General features: G+C 41.9%; 1 protein-coding gene and 1 long non-coding RNA gene across 5 annotated transcripts in view; both read right to left on the reverse strand.

The window, feature by feature from the left end:
- LOC137283747 (uncharacterized) overlaps positions 1-15,632 on the reverse strand; it is a 702,566-nt gene that overhangs the window by 453,703 nt on the left and 233,231 nt on the right. The gene's annotated exons all lie outside the window — the stretch shown is intronic.
- LOC137283745 (uncharacterized) lies at positions 286-13,066 on the reverse strand. Of its 4 annotated transcripts, none has more exons than XM_067815415.1 (5): positions 12,879-13,066; positions 5,300-5,347; positions 4,370-4,785; positions 3,776-3,865; positions 286-2,271 (listed from the first exon to the last, which is right to left on the reverse strand). In XM_067815415.1, the coding sequence occupies exons 2-5, from the start codon at positions 5,319-5,321 to the stop codon at positions 2,044-2,046; spliced, it is 756 nt and encodes a 251-aa protein (XP_067671516.1). In that variant the 5' UTR covers positions 5,322-5,347; positions 12,879-13,066; the 3' UTR covers positions 286-2,043. The 4 variants fall into 4 exon arrangements, with proteins under 4 accessions (XP_067671516.1, XP_067671515.1, XP_067671514.1 ...); XM_067815414.1 differs by having other exon boundaries at positions 12,884-12,997; XM_067815413.1 differs by lacking the exon at positions 12,879-13,066 and adding an exon at positions 5,728-5,929.

A 15,632-nucleotide genomic window follows, 5' to 3' on the forward strand; every position in this document is an offset into this window, starting at 1 on the left:
AAAAAGAGATAAAAGAGTTAATGGTGAGGATGAGGGTTATCTCGCGGTCCTATGGAACTGCGGGAATAATACTGCTACCAATACACATTGTACCCATATGGAGCATAGAACCCGGATCTACGTCGTGACGAGCGAACGCTTTAACCACTAGGCTACCCCAAATCCCCTCGTCGGTTTAAGGCCAGTGCAAAGGGTCTTAGTGAACCAAAACAATATCTTGACCGTTTGAATCTGTTCGATTTCCGCAATAAATGTTTGCTCCACTCATACGACAAAAGAAAAATAGACTGTTCCAATATTTATTTCAAACAAACAATATACATGAAGATGTACACTCTAAAAAGTATCACAATTGAAGAGGACGGACGTCAGAACGTGAATACACGCATACAGTACATTCAATACATACACACAAAAGAAAGTATACACTGAATTGACGACTAACAGCGAAAAGAGAAATCATGATTGTAGCGATTTAGTTTTCAGTAACAATGACATCGTTTGTACTTTTGTGTCAAATCCTTTTCTCCAGTGTGTACTTTCTTTTGTCGAGCAGTATATACCACATGCCTACAGTGACGTAAAACCATCATGTGTAAAATTGGGCGGCTATTTACACGTGAATAACACTAATACTGAAAAACATATGGTCACAATTTGTGTTTGTTAGAAAACATCAAATTTCAAATTCATGCCGGTATTTATTTTCAGTGTAGTTAACACCCGAAATCACTGTTGGTGTTTGAGGGCCAGCAATGTGTAAATCAGAGAACATTTTCAAACGGTAGTTTCATAGTAATATCCAAACGGTAACAGTTATCTCCCTTCTGTCTCCGTGACGAGTTGTCGTGGGCAACAACTTTCACTTCAAATGACGTCATAGGGACGACTAACAAGAATTAGTTCATTAAGAGTTAACGCTTGGAAATTAAAATGAAATTTAAAGTGACAAATGTTGATAAACTTTCAACCGCCTTACATAAGACGTTTCATAACATATAAGATAACTGGTGAAATTTTATCCTGTGACGACTATTTCTTAGCTTTGTGTGTAAACTGCATGTTTTTGGGGTTTTTTTGTTTGTCTAGCTACTTTCATATATACAAACCTAATTTTATATTCCTGATAACAAAAGCTAACGTAAGTTAGTTGTAAGTCGATATTAAAATATCCTAAATTCATATTTTAATATCGTTCAGAGGACAAGTGTCATGGAGCCCGTTTAATGAAATAATCATTCTTCAGTTACCGGATATTCAATACTTAAACAAACAGAGATGTAACGCTTTGATTCTGTGAATAGGCCCAGGGTCCCGATCCACTGAGCATTCGTAGAGCTACAACATTCGTAAACCTACGATATACTATATATAGAGTTACGACATTTCGTAACGTTACGAAAGATTTCTGGATCTGCTGCACCCCACAACTGTTATTACAACTGTTATCACAATCACACTTTGCTAAGATGGCCAGGAGATGGGACTTATTTAGGCTATCAAACACAATAAAAACAAAATATTGAATATCGTAACCGCTGAACTATTTACAAAAGTAAGATTTTCCAAGAGTCTATCATTTTAAGGACATCCTCAAACATAGATTAATACACGCTTAGATTCTCATAAAATATATGTGATAATCACAGAATTCTTTTCAGCGAGCCCATGCTCTTGTCATTTCAAAGAAATCCATACAACTTATTCGCTTAACAACGAGATCAACGCGGAAATCATAAACAGATACGACTAAACAACAGCAATTATTTTGAAGTTTGAATTTTTTGAAAATTAATATAAAATGTATCTTTGGATATTTTGACAAACTTAAATTTAGTTTGGAATAGACCATCATAGGGAAACTGCATGATTCAAAGTTATAGAATCGGGAAGTGTTTACCAATTACAAACCAGACTGAAAAAATGACACAAAGAACAATAACCATTCACATTTCGAAAAGCAAAAACCAAACAATTTTTCGAACATATGTTTTGGAAATTATGCCACATTGTACACCCAGGGCCTGGTTATCAACTGTAATTTTAATTCCTGATCAGTGACACGGCAATTACTGCAAGCGAAAGGTACGTCCAACCAATGTGAGGAGAGACTGTCATCCCCGAGCTGTTTAAGATGGCTGTATTGTTGTTACAGTAGGCGGTGTTGCAGCACGATTCCACCGTTTGGCTGTTGAGTGCCATGTAATTACAGTTTGTGCTAGAGCACGACAGCGTGTAGGTCTGGGGGTTAGTGCTCTTGTCCAACTGAAGCTGAAATTGACAACATGTATGTAGCGCGTTTTTTTTTGTGTTTTTAAACACCGCATTCAGCAGTATTACATTTATGAAGATAAATAGTACCTGGGCCAGGCAAACTAGTGATTGACATCATGACCATCAATCTATGCAAAATACGGCAAATATTCAACAACTATACACTGCTTTGCAGTATACAGTAGTACATGGATATAGCGAACAAATTTAAATGCCCCATCAATTGTCCTTTGTAATATCATTAAAATTATACGCGAATAACGAACTCGTGAGTAGCGAATTAACAGCTATAGCGAACTGATGTATTACCCTCAAAACCCAATTAACGACGCGATTAGCGAACTCACTCAGTGACAGCTCAGCCACTTAGCCGTTGTTGGTGGCGAATCACCACTGTTTGATGGTCACTAATTAACAATTCAAACATAGTATGTTTGAAAGCTTGACTGTATACAGGTCTTCAGTTCACTCTCGTCTCTATGGCAGCCAAACGTAAAGCTATCACCTTTGACACAAAGCTTCAGAAAATTCAGATGTTGATTCAGGTGTAAAATCAAAGACAAACATAGATTTCGGCGTTGGCATTCCAAAATCCACTCTCAGTTCCATAAAAGAATCGCGAATCTGTTCTTCTCTCTACACAATTGGGTATTGGAATCCCGTTGCCCAAATCGTCCTTAGTTTTAAAGTGATCGAAGTCTGTCATTTAACATTAGCTTAAGTTCGCCACAGAGGTACGATCGTTTCGTGAAACGTTCCATTGTATGATTTGCGGGAACAATAGGTCGCACCACGCCCCTGAAATCGGAGTAATTATAGCAAATTTTGGATTTGAAGCGGATTCTTGTAGTAGCAAGACACGAAAGCCTGAGCAGGCAATCCCGTTATCTATTACCAGTGAGTGAGTATGGTTCTAGCAATATCCCAGCAAAAGCACGTCGGGGGACACCAGAAATGGGCGTTTAATATGTAAACGATTATAATAACAGTACAACCCTTACCACATATATCCTCCAAAATCAGTTTCCATATAATATATCTCTGAATAAAATTGTAATATCACATGATGTTCACAGGTTAGCATGTTCTGCTACACAACTGACATCCATCACAAACACATGACAAACCAAATCAATTGTAGTGAATTACCGATTAATATGAAGACATTGTCATTGTCATCAGAATCTCCCGCCACTGTTCCTGTTTTGACAATTGTTCATTCTTCCTACAAATAGCGATACATAATCTGTTAAATCAATTCCAATTGGGGATAACGTGCACTAAGTCAAGAACGTCAAGGGCCATAACTCGCATCACGGTTTCCGCTTTCGAACTTTAGCCATTGATGGCCTGAAAACACGTACCAACTTTGCTTTCCCTGTCTATAAGGAAAATTGTCCCCATTATCTCGGACGGACGGAGGGAACGACGGAGCTCAAACCTATACCCCTCTGCCACTTGGTGACGAGGGATAAGAACACCGCGCGTTAATGTTTCATACCTTGCAGGCAGTCCCCGAGCATGTCCCATTGGCTGCGGTTACGTTGACAGGGCAGCCATCCCCAGTACAAGTACTGTTAAAACATTCAACCTGCCAAACAAATAATGTAACGTTGACGTCGGTATTGCATTATCATTTCTGGATAGCTGTCACAACAGTTTTGAAAAGAAATTGTAATTCCTGGGTTGTGTGCGCGGGGTGAGTGAGTGAGTTTAGTTTGTGTCGCACACAGCAATATTCTAGCTATATGACCGCTGTCTGTAAATACTCTGGACTAGACAGTCCAGTAATCACCAGCATGTGTATCGATCTACACAATTGGGATTCGATGACATGTGTCAACCAAGTCATCGAGCCTGGCCACCCGATCCAGCTGGTCGCCACAAGTATGGGTTACTGAAGATCTTGCTAACACGCAGTGATACACCTGTTTCATTAGATACAGACAACATAAATTATGTCTCAAATTAGTAATGTAGTCCACAATCACTGCCCGAATAAATTTCTATTTAATTCTACCAGAAGCTATGGATGCAATTCTGATGTGTGGAACTCGGACCCTGATATAAAATAAATTCATCATAGGAGCCTCACCGAAGCCTGAGTCGATGTTGAAGCGGCAGTTGACGATGTGGCCCCACCGGAGGCAGTTGACGAGGTAGCCCCACCGGCGGCGGTTGACGATGTGGCCCCACCGGCGGCAGTTGACGAGGTAGCCCCACCGGCGGCAGTTGATGAGGTAGTGCCACCGGCGGCAGTGGATGATGTGACTCCACCGCCGGCAGTTGAGGAGGTGGCCCCACTAGTGCTGGTTGACGCGGTCGACCCAGCAGTCGTAGCTGAAGTTGATGTTGTATCAGTCGCTGGAGTAGTTTCAGATGTGGTGGGAGCGGTCGTCGTCGAATCTGTGGTATCAGTTGATGTCATCGGTGAAGTGGAATCTGTTGTACTTGAGTCAGTGGTAGAGCTCGTGCACCGTCCATAGCCGAGGCAGAGTAATAACACGGCAACTACAGAACAAATGTACGAATATTTCTTATTTCCTACATTTTACATCGAGCTCAAGCGACTTGGTTAGAGATGGGCAAAGAATGTTTCCGGGTTTTCATATTCCAGATGTCATAAACGTATTTAAGAAATAGGTTTGGCTACTCAGTTTGCCGGACAATGAAGTGTCTCTTGATTCTAAACAAACCTGCAGATCCTCACCTGTCAGCTCTTACAGTAAACAACTTTCGCTGCTCTAGAGATATAGAATCCACATCCCATAGCAATCATTGGCTCTATAAAACCCGCCTAAATATACGTTTGCGAGATGAGCTTCAACTGACATCCTTATTTGAACCTTAACACTTCCATTTTCACGTTCCAAAGAATATGTTCACATCATTATCTCATTATTATCCAGGGTAATGATAATCAGATCGTGCGGTTTGATCAGGATCAGTATGTAGCCTGGGAATATAAATATTATCATTATTATCATTATCATTGCTTACCATAGGTCATCTGAAACATACCCACCTGAAAGGTATCTCACTTCCATTGTTCCTATTTGGTTCAGCCGCTATCCTGCAATAGTCAACGAACTATAAATGAAAATGGCATATTAAAAACAAGATCTGAAGCAACCGAAAAAAACACAGAATTGTTGGTGAAACTGACGGAAAGCTACCAAAGTTGATGAAGCTAAAAAGAGGCATAAAAATACACTTTCAAGAAACACCAACGCTTCATACAACACAATCCTGCAAGAGTTCTTCCGAAAAGTAGCTTTTCCTCAACAAATCATCCTATGCACAGGACATCAGAGACCAATTGAAAGGTATACGTGTATCTCTGATGACATGGATTACATAGTGCGTCATACTACCGATAAGGTTTGGTTAATAATAATAAACTCATGGAAATCAAATCCATCCCCAAGAGATTACATTGACGCATTCTCATACCTATATTCTTGTGAGGCACAAAGCAGATGGTCACGATCTGTTATATAGTAGTAATGCTTTGGCCTCCATGGAGACAAGAAAACATGACTTATCTCAGGAACGTCGAGTCACCGAAAATCTGGGGTGTGGTATAATACGTTAAACACCAGCTTTCCGAAGACGGGGTGGGATTCAAGCGTTTGTTCATTGGCTGTTGATCTTTAAAATAAGCAAATTCATTGCTTGAAATATGACCTTACCACGTGATGTTTCTCTGAAGTTGGTGATAGGCTTAATCGACCTGATTGCGTCCAAGCATGCACATACAATGTTTAAATGATGACTCATGGACGCTTAGTAGAATTGCACCTTCTTAGTATCACATGGTAACTCAAGAATGCCCCCGGATGTAATAGCAGCGCGGGAAATATTGAATATTTATCGGCTAAGCAGCTGGTGGTCTGAAAAGACGAGACAATATGTCAACCCGGTCTCGTTCTGCAGAGCGTGGAGTCGCAGCCTGGTGATTAAAGCGTTCTCTCGTCATGACCCAGGTTTGATTCACCGCATTGGTGCAAACAGATAATACTCGGATATTGTGAAAAGCTGCGCAAAACAAAACCCATGCGCTGCACAAACGTGTTTTTTTACTCATTTTGACAACCTGGTTTCGCTCGCATGACCGTTTCTCAACTGAGACATCAAAGTTTCGTTTCTATCCATACAACTTTCTGCAGTCAGGCCAACATTTGACTTTCATGCTAATAACTATTTGTCGACACATTCAGACACATATGCATCATTTTCGCATAATATGCATCTCTCTCTACACATCCAGACACATATGGACCATTTTCACACTTATGCCTCTGTCTACACAGACGTTTTCATATATACGCTTCTCTCTATACATTAAGACACATACGGATCGTTTTCATATATACGCCTCTGTTTATACATTTAAACACATATGGGCCGTTTTCATATATACGCCTCTCTCTACAAATTCAGACACATATCGATAATTTTACACACACGCCTCTCTCTACACATTTGGACACATAGGGACCATCTTCACGTACACCTCTCTCTCCTCACATTCAGACACATGTATCATTTTCACATATAAACGTCTCTTTCTATACATTCAGACACATATGGGTCACTTTCACATATACTAACAGACATCGTAAGAGACGATGATAAGAAATGGATGAAATGAGATTCCTGCAGCAAATTGATTTACAACACTTATATACTGTTTTGATTATCACGTGCATCAAACTACGTCTAACCTCCTCTTCAGTGAGGGTCAAATTTCTGGCTCAGAGCTGTTGAACATTTGGTGATTTAAGTAATTACTATATTGCTTATTTAAAACTATAATAAACTCGCTATTGTGGGTTGACCAGTTGGTTGAAGTGCAAGTGAGTGAGTGCAATATTGCAATATTGCAAGTGCAATATTTGGCTTAGATACCACAAAGTTTATTCTATTGGAATCATTGCAGTGGGCATATCCAGAAATGCACACAGTAAAACATTGTCGATTAATAAAATACATGTTTCACCGGGAAATTACTCCGAAACTAAGATTACTGTATATTTAACTAACTGATTCACGCGTTATAATTTTTTGGAACACAGGAGACGAAATAATCGTAAAATGAAGGAACGTTTTTGCACGTTAAATGTCGTGCTTGGAGTAAACGTACTTGTGACCCATTAGGCGTCTGAGACCAATCCCAGCTTTACGATAAAGGCCCCACTGTCAAAAACACTGACGCACTCACTGACATAAATCGAAAGGGCCTAACACCACCCTCTCTCCCCTCCCACACACACCCATCATAAAGTCCATCATAAATTCTCAAAAGAGAATTCTATAGCCAGTTACTCCAACCTTTAATGCATGAATATATGAATGTGACAATGTTAGACCTTGAATTCTATAACCAGTTATTCCAACCTTGAATGTATGCATATATGAATGTGACAATATTAGAACTTGAATTCTGTAACCATGACCTGTAACCTTAAATGCATGACTAAATGAATGTGACAATAGTTCATGCATACATTCTTATCAATGCTTCCTCCGTTCACGTCATTCCCTATTGATCCTTTCAGAAGCCTGTTTGTTCAATACTTGACTATGACGGGTGGCGGAGTCTGCATGGTAACGAAGCGATTGCAACACAACCACATGACACTCGTGTCCTTTTCGATGGTTGCATAAACGCCTTTCACAGGAATCAATGTTTCAGTATAACAGACCGATGTGTAGTTAACCTTCACATATTACCAAACAATAAAATAAAAATAAATAAAAATAAAAAAAGCATGATTCTCTCTGCTACGATCTAAAGAAGTGGGTGATTGTGAAGAGATCCCCGTGATTTCGAGGACTCTGTCCTGCATAAAATCACACGATAATGGTATTATTGAAGAAAGCAAAAACACGTTTGTGTGACGTATTTACTAAGTAGTATTTTGTCTTTTGTTGTGTATATATATTTCTATGGATCTGTTAGAGGATAAGATTTATACTTCCAGCTCCACAACCATAGAAACAATCGTTGAAGACCGTAGCTTTGTTGTGTCACCTTTTCATCAACTCATTGGCTAAACATGCAGTTGCCCACGAGTTTGTTAATGAAACCTGACAGATTAAGTATGTTGTTGCACTCAGTCCTTCGTGATCAGGTGTTGGAAACAATGCTAGTTCATCATGAAAATTGTCAGATTAACTACGTATAACAATCTTGTCCACCACGATCAGCTAGTTCATCATGAAACTTGTCGCATTAACTCTGTAGTTCGACTTCACGATCAGCTGTTGGAATCATAAGTCCATAAGCTAGTTCATCATGAAACTTGTCGCATTAACTCTGTAGTTCAACTTAGCTCCATCACGATCAGCTGTTGGAATCATAAGTCCATAAGCTGGTTCATCATGAAACTTGTTGCATTAACTCTGTATTTCAACTTAGCTCCATCACGATCAGCTGTTGGAATCCATAAGTCCATAAGCTAGTTCATTATTAACTCTGTAGTTCAACTTAGTCCACCATGAATACCTCTTGAAAAATGGGTTAGTTCAAGATAAATCATTTCACGTTTATCAGCTCACTATTTCAGGTAGTTAAATACAAACACAAACTGTGACCAATATAATGCCCCAAAATAGCACCCTATTTTGACTTTCACCATACGTTTCCTTGTTTGTTGGGACGATCACTTTCCTTTGCATATGTTGCGGTGGGGTAGCCTAATGGTTAAAGTGTCCGCTCGTCACGCTGAAGATCCGGGTTCGATTCCCCACATGATTACAATGTGTGAGGTCCATTCTGCCGTGATATTCCTGGAACATTGCCGTGATATTCCTGGAACATTGCTGCAAGGGGCGTAAAACCATACTGTCTCACTTACCCCGTCTTTGTTACGGTCGATGTCGAAAGGGGCGGGGTACCCATATATTTCACGCCTGATATGACTGTAAAATAATTAGTCATACACACATGTTCACGGTTTATGACAGTGTATGGTACATAATATCATATACGATGATGGTTTGCTTGCAGTCAGTAGTGGCATGGCTACGTTCGTAAGTACTTACTTTAGCAGGAAATGTGTGCGAATGGAGAGCTCTCCCGGACGGGCGGGACCTATTGCCCTTCCATGAACACCACCTGCTGTCATCACTGATATAGGAAACTATGTCTGATGGTCAAGACACCGTGTGTCTAATGTGCTTTTATATTAATGACTTAAGGGAAGGTCTTTGTAAATTTTCTAGATAGACAGCATCCGGTATTTTTGTGCGCACACTCGAACGTGCACGGCAAAATTTTACGTGCCGGAGGGAGATCGATTTTCAATATGATGTTTTCATGAATTCGACATTTAAGTTTCAAAGCATTTGAATCATGTCTGAATTGACGGGTGTGGTTGTTGTTGTTGTTGCGAACGACACATGTAGGTCATTTCAGTCATGTCTAGTCATGTACAATGTAACTTTGAGGGGGTACTCCCTTCTGAAGGACAGTCACAAAGAAGCTATTGCAAACTATCTTATGTACAAGGCACGCCTTGTTGTGGAATAAAGGGTTTCGCATAACTTGAATAACAGATATATTCTGTTTCACATCGTCGTGGTTGTGGAACATAAAGGAAAGATTTTTATCATGTTGTACGAGCAAAGGGCGTCGACGGTTGCGGAGAAATATCAAATGGCATGCTATACCATTGAACCTTCTTACAAGGGTCATTTTGTCGAGTCATCTGTCCCTCAATGAGAAAAAAACTGATGTGAAAACTACTGAGAAAAAGTTAGAAAGACAACATTTTTTTTAAAAGTTGATAATAGACACCGATTAAACGAACACTATAATTTAAAGTTTCATTGTTCATTGGGACATTCATGTGTTGTCCTTTGTTGGAGAGAACGAAATAAAGAAAATATTATGACATGAAATGAAGAAATAATGTTTAGACCTTACTTAATTGACCGCTGAGAGGTGTTTTCCTCCTTGGGAGAGATCATTACACACTTGAAAGAATGAAAATAGATATTTTATGTTTTAATTTATTTCATGGCTTATCATCTCAGTCTGGTATTTCCTGTAGTGCAGGCTGTTCAGATAATTGACGTTTGTGGGGTTTAACATCATGAAGAAATCATTAAAAGATGTACTTGTTGTCACCTTGCTTGGTGTTTGGCATCAGGACGATACAACAGGATCTGGTTAGTCCGGATTCAGCAGAAAGGTTGGATGTGCTACATTCATGAGTGAGTAAGTACAGTTTTACATTGGTTTGGGTTATATTCTTGCTATATCATGGTGGCAATAGAAATGGACTTCAGCGAGACTGGCGTACGCTTACACCAATACCGTTGCCACGATGGACTTGTGCATGGCATGTCAGTGGACTAGAAAATAGAATCGGAGTAATGTCAGATAAGCATATGCAGTAACTCCACCATCTTCGTACACGTCATAAGTGAGTGAGTGAGTTTAGTTTCACGCCGCACTCAACAATATTCCAGCTATATGGCGGCAGGTCTGTGAATAATCGAGTCTGGGTCAGACAATCCAGTGATTAACAACATGAGCATCGATCTGCGTAATTCGGAACCGATGACATGTGTCCACCAAGTCAGCGAGCCTGACCACCCGATCCCGTTATATATGAATGCGACATAGTCGCCTTTTATTGCAAGAGTGGGTTGCTGAAGGCCTCTTCCACCCTGGATCTTCATGATAAAACGAGTGAGAGAAAGCATGAGCAACAGCATGTGCCATTAATACCATGATGGCACGATGGCAATCGGCCGGGACCAGTCGTCATATTCTGCAACAGACTTTGAGGTACATGGGACATAATCTGACAGCAATTCCTAACAGGACTGTTTTGGGGGCTTTTATGGATTCTTTTCCTTTTCTTTTCATGTAACACTCGGAAATATACCAGATATGTGGCGGCGCTCTGTAAATGATTGAGTCTAGAGAAAACAATCTAGTGACTGACAGTATGAGCATCGAACTATTCATCTGAGATACGAAGACAATATCTTAACCAAGCCACCAAGCCTGGCCACCCGATCCAGTTTCTTGCCTGCCTCTTACGACAGACATATGTTGAATATCAACCCGGATCCAGGAGAGGTTTGTAAATTATGCGCTTGAGTAATTTATTACCATACACCAGCTGCCTGGCCGATCAGAAACGTGATTCAACATGCCAGTTCCGCGAATCATTTAATACATCGTGTGACCTTCAAAATATAACGTGATTGCGAAATGCAACTGATTTCCGAGAAATGATCCGGGGCCTGCCCACTATTTGTATGAAAAACAGCCATTCAAAAGCGTCAAATACCTGCCACCCCTATGGACGATTCTATCCATTTCCAAGAAATAATCGAAAGACGCCTGATAGAAAGACCGCCTGACAGCGGAAAATTATAATATTTGAGAAATCGAAAAAACGGTTGATTAAAAATAATATTATAACTGGAAAATACCTTTATAAATAAATGAAACGCGTTTAGAAATTGATTTGTAGTGATAAGCAAATAGTATGCCTATAACGATTGTTTATTAGGATTGGATGCATGGCTTGATAAGTGTAAGGATACGAGATGTGTTACCACTAGATTCTGGTTTGGGGGTGTATGAGTATGAAACCAAACTTGATACAATACACCAGAAAATAGACGAAATTCGCCTCATAAAAGACGCCTGCTGCTAGTCGACAACAAATCCGTTCGGCTTATTCTAGAGTCGTGGGAAAATGTCTCATTTAAATCCAAAATGTTTCTTAAGATAGACAACATACTTCAGGCCTACTTTTACAAATCGCTAAGGTGATCGTTAGTCACTATAAACACGACTTTAATAAAGGTTGCATCGTGAAAGGAGCACCTTATCTTTACCAGGGGGGACAATTTAGCGAGTTACGGGTGTCATTTTGTAGCACCTGGTGTCATTACTATTGGATAGTGATTCGTTCAACGTTTATGATTACTTGTCCGTGTTAAGCTCTGTTATTTAAAATGTATCCATTCTACTGCTGGCTTTCTTATGCAATACCCTTGTACGTATACATACATAATCAAATACGTAACAGGTTTCAAGCAATAACAGGTGAATATTATCCCAGTACTAAACATAACATTCAGTGAGAAAGTTTTGTTTTAAACCGCCTTTAGCAAAATCTCAGCAATGTGACTTCGAAGGAAGCCATAAAAGCAAATCATCAAAAGAAAGTATGTCTAAATTCAAAAGTGGAAATAGATAATATGAATGAGGGCAACTGAAAATAACAGAACTTGAAACAAAGTCCTACTGACTCAAAGCCTTTACGGGAAACCTAGCATAATACAAGTAAATTAACACATCTGTAATGTACTGGCGGAGATATTTATCAAAAAAGCGCAAATAATCTGCCCTTGCTTTTTAAAAACGTCCACAATTCCGATTACATTTTTACGTACGTGTTTCAAGTAGTATAAAAACCAGTATCGACACAAGAAAGGCTTTCTGTGATCTTTTCTATATGTGTATTAGTGAGTGTCTTCCCATGTCATGTTAATGGAAAATGTGTTAATGTATTAAGTGAATTTTCTATAAATTATTCGTCGACAAATGTAATATTGCCTGGACCTACCGTACCAGATAGATGACTCTGTATTTCCAGTGGGAGAGTCTTCTGCTACAGCAACCACAAGCTCACCAACAGTAAACTTGTCACCGTATTATCGGCTGTGGAGGCTGGCGGTGAAGTGTGTTTGGTATAGATTGTTGCTAGGTTTCTGGGTAGGGGTTGGAGCGATTCGTGCAAGCGATAATTCATGTCAGGTATTTCTGTGAGGGCATCGGTCTCAGCAGGTAACATTTATTGCTACTAGAGACGAGGCTGTCACCAGCCTCCCTACCACCCCTCATCCCTTTATCGCCGCCCATGTCACCCTGATCACTCATGAACCATCACATTCATTCACCACCCTTCACTTATCTGCCCCACCAGTCCCTACCCCTACCCAAATCCTCCCTGCCTTGCAAAACATCTCCCTACCCCTCAAAACACCTCCCGATTCTGTACCACTTGCCTACTCTACACAGCTCTTTGCTACCCTGCACCACCCTGGAAAACCCCGCAGAGCTGGACTCTACCCTTCACAAACACCCTTAACGAAGTCCCACTCATCCCTTTAGAGCATGATTTTTCCCTACCCTGTCTTTCCTTCCTTCCCTGGAAAATTCTTCTTTATCAGGTCAGTCCTTCCTTTTATACAAATCTCTTCCACACCCTGCACTATCCCTCCCTACCCAATACCGCTCTCCCTACCCAACACAACTCTTACCTATCCTGCAGCTCCCCTCCCTACCCTACACCACCCCTCACTACCCTGCATCACCCCTCCCTACCCTTCACCACGCATCCTTAAGTTGCACCATCTCTCGCTACTGAGCACCACGCCTCCCCACGTTGCACCACCTCTCGCTACGCTGCACCACCCCTCTCTACCTGCACCACGCCTCCCTACGTTGCACCACCTCTCGCCATCCTCTTGTTGCATCACCCCTCCCTACTCTGTACCAACCCTCCCTAGCCTGCACTACCCATCCATACCTTGCACCACCCTTCGCTACCCTGCACCAAACCTAACAACCCTGCACCATCTCTCCCTACCCTGCACCACATTACCCTGCAAAACTCTTCCCTACTCTGTACCACCCGCCGCAACCCTGCACCAGCACTGACTACCATGCACCAATCCTCCTTATCCTGCACGACCCCTCCTTACTCCCACCATCCCTTTCCACAATGCACCACCCAATCCTATGTATGCTACACCACTCCTCCCTGCATCCCTCTTACTACCAACGCCCCTCCCTATCATACACCGGGCCTCCCTGCACCCCTCACAACCACCACTACCACACCTCCCTATCATGCACCAGGCCACCCTGCAACACAACCCTCTCTATCACTACCAGCACCCCTCCCTACCATGCACCATGCCTCCATGCACCCCTCACAGTCACCACCACCACCACCCCTCCCTACCATGCACCAGGCCTCCCTGCACCCCTCACAACCACCACCACCACCCCTCCCTATCATGCACCAGGCCTCCCTGCACCCCTCACAACCACCACCACCACCACCCCTTCCTATCATGCCCCTGCACCCCTCACAACCACCACCACCACCCCTCCCTGCCATGCACCAGGCCTCCCTGCATCCCTCTCTACCACCACCCCTCCCTACCATGCATCCAGCTTCCCTGCACCCCTTTCTCCCACATTTTCCAGATATTTCTACTGGCCTTGACCCCATCCCTCCAACCACCCTTCACCCTTCCCTTCTCCAGTTACCCACTTTTGCCTTCCTGATATGACTCCGCCTGCCGCACCCACCGTGACTCATTTCCTTCCCACGTGGTGAATGTCACGCTGTCCACAGGATGTGTTAACCAACCTTGGGGTATCCAGGATTAGCCCACTGCACTGCGGGTTCGCTGATAATAGTATATTAACCACAGCGTTTTATCTGTCTGTTGCTGTATAAAAACTGTTCAGGTGTTCAGGACATATGTTTGATAAACTCTCCAAGGGCTCCGGATATCAGGGATAAAGGTTTCTATCTCCCTTTTTAGATGTTTGATACTGTTTGATTTGTTACAGTGGCTCGTGGATGAATATTTTCAAAATGAATTATGACTATGTTTACTTGATGCAGAGCACTCTAGGACCGATTGAGGGTAGGCAGTAGTGGTGCAGGGCAGGAAGGACTGGTGACGGGTAGGGATGGGTGGGGCAGGGTGGAGAGGAGTAATGAAAGGTAGGGTAGGGTGGTACAGGATGGGGAGGGGTGTTGAGAGGTAGGGAAGGGGGGGTAGTGCAGGGCGGGGAGGAGTGGTGAGAGGTAGGGAGGGGTTGTGCAAGTTGGGGAGGAGTGGTGAGAGGTAGGGAGTAGTTGTGCAAGTTGGGGAGGAGTGGTGAGAGGTAGGGAGGGGTTGGGCATGGTGGGGTGGAGTGGTGAGAGGTGTGGAGGGGTTGTGTGTTTTCTCGAAGACCTTGTTTCATCGCTGTTTCGATAGTGATTAATTACACGTATTTCTTGTATTTCCAGAACCGTACTGTGAATGGAGACTGGAGAAAGAAATTCTGCATTGTGTGAATGAATTACAGCCCTGATGTTCAAGCAACATCAAATGTTTTTCACAAGGTTTTCCTCGTGGGTTTAAGCCTCTTCTAGAAGTAACGTATGAAGTAGGATATGGAAATACGTAACGTGTAAAAAGCAATATGATTCTTGTTGGGAGATACGCAGGAAGTAACATGTGTAGTGACTGCCTTTGCTAAGATGAACCTCTGTAGTGACTGACCTTCGTATGATGAACCTGTGTAGTGA

The sequence above is a fragment of the Haliotis asinina genome, chromosome 5, assembly GCF_037392515.1.
Source record: "Haliotis asinina isolate JCU_RB_2024 chromosome 5, JCU_Hal_asi_v2, whole genome shotgun sequence".
NCBI classification, from domain to species: domain Eukaryota; kingdom Metazoa; phylum Mollusca; class Gastropoda; order Lepetellida; family Haliotidae; genus Haliotis; species Haliotis asinina.